This window comes from Galdieria sulphuraria, assembly GCF_000341285.1.
Source record: "Galdieria sulphuraria unplaced genomic scaffold scaf_104, whole genome shotgun sequence".
NCBI classification, from domain to species: domain Eukaryota; phylum Rhodophyta; class Bangiophyceae; order Galdieriales; family Galdieriaceae; genus Galdieria; species Galdieria sulphuraria.
This window is the reverse complement of record NW_005178371.1, coordinates 1-9,521: the sequence shown is the minus strand read 5'-3', so window position 1 is coordinate 9,521 and position 9,521 is coordinate 1. Positions and strand designations below refer to the sequence as shown.

General features: G+C 35.0%; 1 protein-coding gene across 1 annotated transcript; it reads left to right on the top strand.

Moving 5' to 3' along the window:
• Positions 1-8,071: 8,071 nt before the first annotated feature.
• On the top strand, positions 8,072-9,521 carry Gasu_61870 (archaeal ATPase; the record flags this gene model as incomplete). Its single annotated transcript, XM_005702630.2, has 2 exons — positions 8,072-8,321; positions 8,369-9,521. Coding segments are annotated over exons 1-2 (1,376 nt in total), but the record flags the coding sequence as incomplete, so codon positions are not given.

Genomic DNA, 9,521 nt, shown 5'->3' with positions numbered 1-9,521 from the left:
AAATGCAAATAACGATTCTGCAAGTAAGATTGTATATCGTTGATGTTTCTGGTGAGAATCAAAGTCAAGACTTTTGGCTCATAACACTATCTCTGTAGTCTATTAAACTAGAAAGCCATTTCTTTCTTTTTTCACTTTATATCTTTCATCATACATTTTCTTCCAAAGCAAATTGGGGTATTCTCTGGTTCAGCGAGTTTTATAAAAGTTGAAATGAAAGGAATCATTTTCTTCATCTTGTACTACACAACATATAAACATGAAAAAGGAAGATTGAATAGCTTGTATCAGAAGGTTACGTTGCGTCTTTTCGCAGCTCGTTTGTGACCAATCGTCTACAATCTAGTTGAATCTTGTTCTAAATCAAATGATTCTGTGGTCTATGAATAGTATAGTTTATCGCTGTCATACTTTATTTCAATTAAAGTTCAGTTTTTAGTGTTCGGTAATTATTCCAACTTTCTTGAAAAAATAAGATAACAAGATGATGACTACTCTCCGACCAGTCAATAGAAACAAGCAATAGACTTTTAGCACAATGACTTTATCAAAAGAAATAATGATTCTATGACGCAATTTGAGCTTGGTACCAAGACAGCAAAACGAGAACGTGCTCCACCAATATTGATAGGAACAATTGGATTCAAACAAAGTTCAATTGAATTCCGTACAGATACAAGAATAGTGGATGCTGATTGATTTATGCTCATCAATAGTAACACGTTCTCAATATTCTAGAAAAATGTACCTAAACTGAATTATGGTCGACCACCTGTCCAGTAGTGCAAACAGCATACAAATATCAAGGGAAAATTGATGCTTTGTTGCAATTCAAATTCTTACCCAGTGATTCTCACATGAATTGATCTTCGACATGATTCTAAGTGATCCAAATAATAGTCTGTAAATCATCCTTTTAGAATAAGGACTAGAATATTTTAGACAATTCAAAATAATCTTGGACAATTCGACACTGAATCAAGCATACAGGGTACCTAAAGACCATATAAAACACTGTTTCGGATATAAAGACTCTGTACATACAACAGCAAGGTTTCAAGTGCAAAGGTACAAAGTCTTTATCAACTCGACAACTAGTGGTCAATAAAGTATCAATTCTACCTTAAAGAAGCCATCCTATAAAAACACTATCTAACAGAAACTCTATTGGATAACCCAATGTCTACATAATGACAATTCAACCAACTCTCTCTTAGATACCCCCTAAAAGATAAAAGCGCATATTAGTCTTACGACCAACTAATTGATTTTGAATGAAAACGTTGATTCAACTTTTGTATGCATCGAGTTGTGCCGTTATCTTGTCTAACACATTGACTCCATTAATTATTAGGGCTGTATTTCAATAGCCAACTTTGAACGTTTCTAACAAGCAACGCATTAAAATGTGAATACTTGAAAGAAATTAACATCGCATTCCTGATTCTTGTCTGCCAAATGGCTATACCTTACTCAGTAATGCATGGTTGGAGCGAAATGATATAACTGAAGGTACTTCAAAACAAGTAGTTATGAATTGAATCAAATACAGTTTGACATATTTATATCTGAACAAACAACTAGTTAATATCAAAATATATAAACTAGTAGCAACATATTCATGGCGCTGCAAAGTTATAATGCGATTCACGGCTTGAGTCGATTCGCGAAGCTATCTAGGATGAAACGATCAAGAAAAACATATCCGGTATCGCAAATAAAGTGCAAGTATCGCGGAGGAATTATTGGACACTCAAACACTACCAAGTTTTTCTTAAACCAAGTCTTCGTCTCCCTAGTCCTCGGTATTCCTAGTATTAGGGCTACCATTAATACTAGATGGCAAATCGTTTTTCTCAGGATAATGACTAACTCTTTCGATAAATTCAGTATAATCTCTAAGAATTCAAAAGTTGAATCAACCATAGAGGACATTTCATTTACTTATGAAACAGAATTTCTTCTTGATGAGATATTCGACTAGTAATCAACATATGACCAACTCCTACACAAAAAGTCATCTTAGATGAGCAGTATCAAGAAATATCTTACTTTCTTTCCAATGAACATAAAATCACTGAATTCAGTATACAATTCAAGTAATATAAAACAGTAACCAGTATCTAGATACGTTGAGAAAGAAGAAATCAAATAGACCTTTTCTTACGTATCTACTAGAATAATTAAGCCATATCCCGTTGAGATTTAACTAGAAGTGGTAAGATTCAGAGTACTCTAAAGCAAGTGATTATTACTTCCTTCAATACAGATGTAACCAGAATTGTTTCGGGTATCACTCTGAAATTAGATTCAAATTCAACTCATCAATAGAAACAAGGTATTATTCGTACGGCATAAATACATTGTTATTTATGACTTGAATCAATTGTGGTAATAGTCCAAGATTAAGAGGTGGATGAAAACCACCAAAGGTTGCGAAAAGGTTCAAGCATCAAAGGATATACAATAAGATCCTGAAATTAGAACATGACTATCAATTTACGTTTTGCTGCTACTTGTGTAAAAATCACAGAATTGATTCTGCTTTTTGTGAGGATCAACCTCAAAATCTATAAATCATAGGTCTGATATTTTAACCCTGTGAAACCAGGGAAGCATTCATTTACTTCTTTTCCTTGAATTTCTTTCAACTAACCTTCCTATATTCTTTCATTGAAAAGTATATACTATGTAAAACATAAATTTTTGTTCTTTATAACAATTCATATGAATAAGGGAAAACAACCAGTATTTCGTGCTAAGACAAGTTCAATTTCTATTCCCAGCAAATCGTTTATAGAGAACTTTGGCTGCAATCTTGTCGCTTCTTCTTTGAATTTACATCATCCTGCAGTCTTTGAATACTACTTTCTATCATCTTCATCCCTTTTCTTGTAAGAACATATTACAACTCTAAAAAACAAGATCTTCACCATTCTACAATTACACCGATAAAGAAGAGAAAAAACGAGATAGAGATATTATCTTATCCTTATCAGCTAGATGACTACTCCATATGAAGCTGGTCTTAGGGTCGAACAAGTAAGATGGAATTGTTCTGAAGCATAAATATTCAAAAGGTGTAGTTTCGACATAAGAACAATACAATGTATCAAGATAAATCAGTAGTAGATTCTAGATCACAGAAAACAGTATGTTGTACACTTTCATGATACTGCAAGTTCACTTGTCAAAGATTACTTGATTCAACTGACGAAATTATCTTGATTTGATCATTTGGAGTTACCCATCCCTACAAATACAACGCAACTATCACGGACAAAGAGATCTTATGCGATCGGGATTTCCAATGAAAAAAGATTCTGAAAGGTTGTACGTCGACGTTTTCGGAAAAGAAATGACCACTAGTTGCTTCATCATACTATCATAAGATAACAAATAAGTTCATTTCAAGAGTCAAAAGATAAGGATTAGTCTCAAACATGTACAAGCAAAATCGAAAATCGACCAGTAAAGCAACTCGATACTCTACTTGTTGTTCAAAATCAGGACCTTATGTAGTTCTACTGATAGTAAGGTACAGGAATAGTCGTAAGTGTGCAAATAGTGCCCTTTTATTTTGTAACGTCAACAATACAATTTTCCTTTATGGTAAAAAATATGTCAAATTCGTACTTTTATCACAAAAACTATTATTAATATTCCATGTAACACTCAGTATTACAGTATAACTTTCACTTGTTGTTGTTGTCGTTGCTGTCATTTTACAATTCGAAGTAAATAAAACAATTGCAATTCTCCGCTCATGCCAACAACGAAGAAAAGAGTAAAAGATAGAAGCAGGAATCATTCTCTTTGTAGAATTGATGACTGTGCCATGCTGCACTAGCCTTGGGCTCATATTTGTTGTTGTTGCTGTGGTTGAATTTCAAGTAGTGGCGAATGGTTTGATTTTGCAGCGATAATAGAAAAATGCTTTATGGTTTGTGCCAATGTGCAAACTACTTTGTTCGTCTGCGTATGCTTTCTAGGAATTATCTACCAAAAGTTGGACTTTATTTTCAGAGTCAAACCAAAACTCTAGTCGGACACGATTGTATCAATGTTTGCGCTCGTGTAATATTGTTGAAGTTCAACCCATCCTTCATGAGCTTCTTTCAGAGCTACTTTGTATACTATCCAAACGCAAGCTGTTTGCACAAAATGTTGTGTTTCCTTTTCACTTTTTGACAGCTACAACTACCACTACTTTCAACAGCATGACTTTCAGTGTGTTGGGAAAAAAACAGATCAGCAGCACACTTGACTTGCAAATACTGTTTCACACAAGTCGCCTTGTTTCCCATTCACACCGTACTACTAATGTTACCCTCCTCTTCAACTATATAAGGACCAAAGACGATTTGCAATAGATGCCTTTCAGAAACAACAGCAATACTAGTTCCACTTTTATCACTCTTACGACTTATGTATCGTTTTAGACATATTTCACCCTCGGTAAAACCAGTGATTCATAAAAACAAAGGCGTTTCTCAAAACGGACTAGTAGCTACAGTCGCTATCGTCAAAACATTTTACCAGGTGGACACAACCATGACTTTCAGCAGTGCTCTTTTGCTTGCTTTATTTCACGGTTCCCAACAAGGTGAGTATATTTTGAACTAAAAACTGTTCCCTTGCTTTCAAAATACAAGTATATTCAGCTTTCGTTATCTAAAGACCCACATCCATAATATTTCAAAAGACATACTCGTATCAATAGAGAATTGATCTAAAAGCACAACAATACAAACAATCATTGAAAATAGCAATGATGGACTCAAGACTGTCCTATGCTATCCTGAGAAATGCCTGTTGCAGAGTTACAGACCGATTTCTACATCGTGAAAAGAGTCATATAGAAGACAAAAAACTACTATACGGAATATAATTCTGTGTACTGACTAAAAGACTCAACTGAGAGTCTGACTGGTTTCTTGTTCTTGCATATATCTTGGAAATATCAACCCAAAGACTGATTCTCAACAACAGACTACAAGATTAGACTATCAACTGCTAATGAATACGCAAAACTGCTCTGAAACAATTATCGATAGAAATAAACAAACTTGTGAGACAACTAGTTGACTAAAGTACCAAAACTCAACCACAGCTTGAATTCCTTTGTCTTTGCTCTCTTCTCGACAACGCTAATCTCAAATTTCCATACAAGACCAGAAGTGAAATAACAACAAGTCTTGCATAAAGTATATAAACTCCAAAGAGATAATAAAATTTATACATACTAAAAGAAACTACAGTCTACAAGGAACTCCGAGCTCAGAAATCGATGGATCGTTATAAAAGAAACATTTGAAGGGCTTAAAAAGAAACGTAGATAATAGAAATTCACTTGTCCAACTAAAACGAACGAAGAATTTGCTTTAGAAATTAAAGTCGGAAAAGTTTCACTAGCAAACTTGAATCAGGTCCACAGCCTTGACAATACTCACTGAAACTTCCTTTCCATCCAACAATCAAACCATTGTGTTGAATTTCTGATTGGATTGTTATGAGAAGGATCGCTTTGTATTGTCTCCTTTCACTGGAGATATATTATTTTGAGTGACTAGTGAGTTTTATGAAAGAAAATATTCCACTTGGAGATATGTAAAAAGTTTCTGGAACTATAAGTGTGCTAGATACAATCAATCTCACATCTCAGTACTTTTGTGAAACGAGAAGAACAGTGTCGTAACAAAGTTCCTCTCAACTCCCTTGCGACACTGTAGCCTTTTAACAGAGTTGAGTTTGATCAATGTTGTCTCTGCAAGGTAAATTTCAGACTACTTGTGAGCCTATTTTGATAACAAATCAAGAACGGTTTTGCTACAACCAGTTTTTGACTCGTTCTCGTTCTGAGAACCTTTCTTTGTTGGTCACTCAAAATTTAGGAAAAGTGCTTAGAGGTGTCAAGTTGTCATTTTCCAATTTTAATGACATTAACTCTGTTTGGCTTGCATTGTGAGAGCTAGAACCTTTCCTTCTCTGCAAATTACGCTCAAGGAGCAATCTTTGTTCGATTACGAGTTATAAAGAAGAATAAATCGTATATTCAACTGTAGAATTGGAAAGTATACAGAGGACAGGACGATAATAAAAAACTGACCAAAGGTTGGGAATACTTTTGTCTATACACAAATTCGTACATAAACTACTTACGATAAGGAGGATCGAACCTCAAACGTTTCAAGGGTCTTGGTTTGTTCTCTACATAAACAACTTGTAGAGAGTTTTGACTAGTATAACAACAGTAAGAGTGGTGATGCTTTTACTTCTCCTTGCACATATATTTCAAGATTCACCTTTCTTTTTTACTTTGCCAAGAGAGATGAAAGATTCTTATTTTTCCATTATTTCTACATTTATATTCTTTTTTACTAATAGACGAAATTGATCCAGTATATTTAAAAGAACAAGACCTTTACCGGTTTGGATAACAACCAAAATATCATTTAAGATTTTGACTCTGCAAAAGAATCAGATAACTTGTGTTATCTTATTCTGCTGAATATTGTTTGCGAGTTGACGACATTTTTATTCTCTGTAGAGCAACTTGGATAAAAAGGCGTTTCTCTTCTTTTTCAAGTTTGACTTGTCCCTAGTAGAAATGAACATTTCTTCTATTGATAGACCCGTTTTTTATACGAAACGTTGGGTTGTCTTTGATTCTCGTTACCAATGTCCAAAAGGAAGCCTCTACTAGTGTACCCATCAGGTTATATTTCGCAAGAGTCTTCTTCCAAGTGCCTAACGCAAGGAACTTTTGTATAGTGACTCACTTATTCAACGAGCTGATGGTTGAGAATGGAAGAAAAATAGTAGGACTCAACTGCAGCTGAACAAATCGTTCTTTGAATTTGCAGAGCTTTTAAAAGTTTTACCTTTTTTTATATTGAAAGAAATAATAGCCCTCTTGGAGTTATATCGTTTTAAAGCAGCTTTGTACTTTTTATAGTTTGCTTTCTTGTATATCTTTACAAGTTGTGGTTTTTACAAAGTTTATCGTACAAGAGGATGCAACAAAAGCCTTTAAACCTAAACAGTCATGTTTACCTTCAAAAACACCTCAAATGTATAGTCGACTATTGAGGAGAAAGAATTCAACTATGATTCAAATGATATGCAATGACAAGATACGAGAAGAGAGTCGCTAGAATAGACTCAATTCGATTGAATTGAATTTTTTCTGAAAATATCTTTTCTCCTCTTAACAGAATTCACAGTTTCAAATGCCACTATTTTCAGAGGAGAAAGAAACAGGAGTTATTGACTCTTACAGAAATTGAGTATTGATGATACACTTGTGTGAGTCAATGTTGTTTCTGAGATTTGATAAAACCACGAGATATTTTGGATCCTTCTTAGCACATTTGTTTTGGTTTGTCTTTTGCTATCATCAACTTTTGTAGCTTTAGTGATAAACTGCTACTTGTCATGATATCGTAAGAATGGAATTTGATGATTGCTGAGAATAAAGCAGTGCTGTGCTTGCGGGTTTCTGCATTTCTACTAAATAATATATTTCAACTGGAGCTTTTGAATAGACTACAGAAGAGAATGACTTGGTTCATACTCTAGTTCCGTGTTTCGAAATGAAGCAAAAGTGACGTAAAAACTGTTCTATAAAATACAGTTAATCTAGAGAGAGACGTCTATGGAACAAATTCTTCATGAACAATCTATATTGCTCGGAACTCTCTTGACTACTTTCGAAAATTCTGAAAGAAACTTTCTTATCTATGTGAGAATGGGCCATGTTCAATAGCTTTATACTCTCAAAGAGCATAAAAAACTTGTGAAATAAACATTGGCTTCCTTCCAATCCTTCTTGTACCCTATGAGAGTTGCCATTATTTTAGCATACGAGAATAAGAATATCGATAGTTGAAAAAGCCATATTGATCGTTCTTCCATAGTTCAAGTCATCTCAGTCCAAGCCATAAAGGGTATGACATAGTCATCAGTTGATACAGAGAAGAAGTTGGATTGGTATCCTTTACTGTTTTCCTTGTTGTTGTTGTGACCGACAAACAGTTAAATTCATTTATATTTGTACTCCGAAATAAACAGAAGATTGTTTAATTTCTCTTTGGCGATGGCGAGTTTGGATGAAAAGTGGAAAGCTGTGGACAAGTTTAAGTCTGTTGTGGTAGATCGTGAAAGGGACGTTTTTTTTGTGACAGAAGAACTGTATTATCTTCATAGCGGCCGAGAGCAACTCAGGGGTGTAACGAGTAGTTGCGACTATCGCTTGACGATACCATTTGCCCCCCATCTCTTTGGCTCGGGCAAAACGACTTTGCCCGAACCTATTTGGAGTTGGTGCAAAGGTTTGGTGAAACTTCCCTGTCGACGTTTGCTTCAGACCCTTCGAGGAGAACCTTTTTGGAGAAGCTGAAAAGGGCTTCATTGCTTTCTGCGGATTTAAAGGAGTTGGAGCCCACAGACCCGAAAGAACGCAACCTTGAGTGGGCAGTCTACTATTTGTTAATAAAGGCTGCCTGCTCTCAAGTTGGCGCGGAAATTTTTCGAAAGAAAGAAGCCTTCGAAATGGTGGATATGGAACCCTCCAACCTAGTTCCACTCTTACGAGATATACTAAGGATTCCTTCCGATCAATATCTTTTGTTGGCATTTGATGAAGTTGGTGTTTTGGATACGAATGGAATTCTTTTTGAACTGGAGAAGAATGACAAAGGTGTGATTCGACCTTACAATGACTTTTTCGGTATCATTAGTCAATTGTGCAAAGAACCCGACTTGTTTTTTATAGTTGTTGGGAAAAGCAAGGGTTTAAGTATTAAGAATGATGTCTCTTCTGTATCAAAAGTCATACTACATTTTATTTTTTTATCACCTTTGGACGCTTCCAGTATTGTTGAATTCCTTGAAAAGAGTCTTCTTGAGACACCTACTCAAGTTCCGGTTTGTGATGTCTTATGTAGTTCTTCATTTTCAGTAAATGAATTGGCAGACTCATTATTGGAATGTACAGGTGGAGTTCCTGGTTTGTTGACTCGTGCAGTAAATATGCTTTTGAATTATATAATAGCAAGAAATCAGCCTTTCATATCGAAAGAAGAATGTTTGACTTGTATGAATGACTACGATTTCCGAAGAATTTGTGCTGAACCATTTGTGGAACGAATATTGAATTTGGACGAAGATAGAAGAAGTGTTTTTGATTTACTTTTGATGATGGCTCTTTATCGTATACCGTCTAAAGTAGATGATAGATTGACCTCGGAGTCCTTTTTATATGATGCCGTAACAGAAATGGGACTATATCGATATCCTATTGACGAGAATACTTTTCAAGTCCTAATTCCAAAAGTATTTGTTGGAATCTTCAAGAAGGACCCTTCCGTATCTTCTTTGGAAAAGATACTTCTTGGATCACTTGATGTAGAACCAGTAGATTGTTTCTTCTATTCAAAGTGTCGTGTATTTGAAGGAATTGTTGCTTTACGACTAGTTTTGATGTTGTCTTCAAAGAATCGAAATGAGTTGAGGGAATT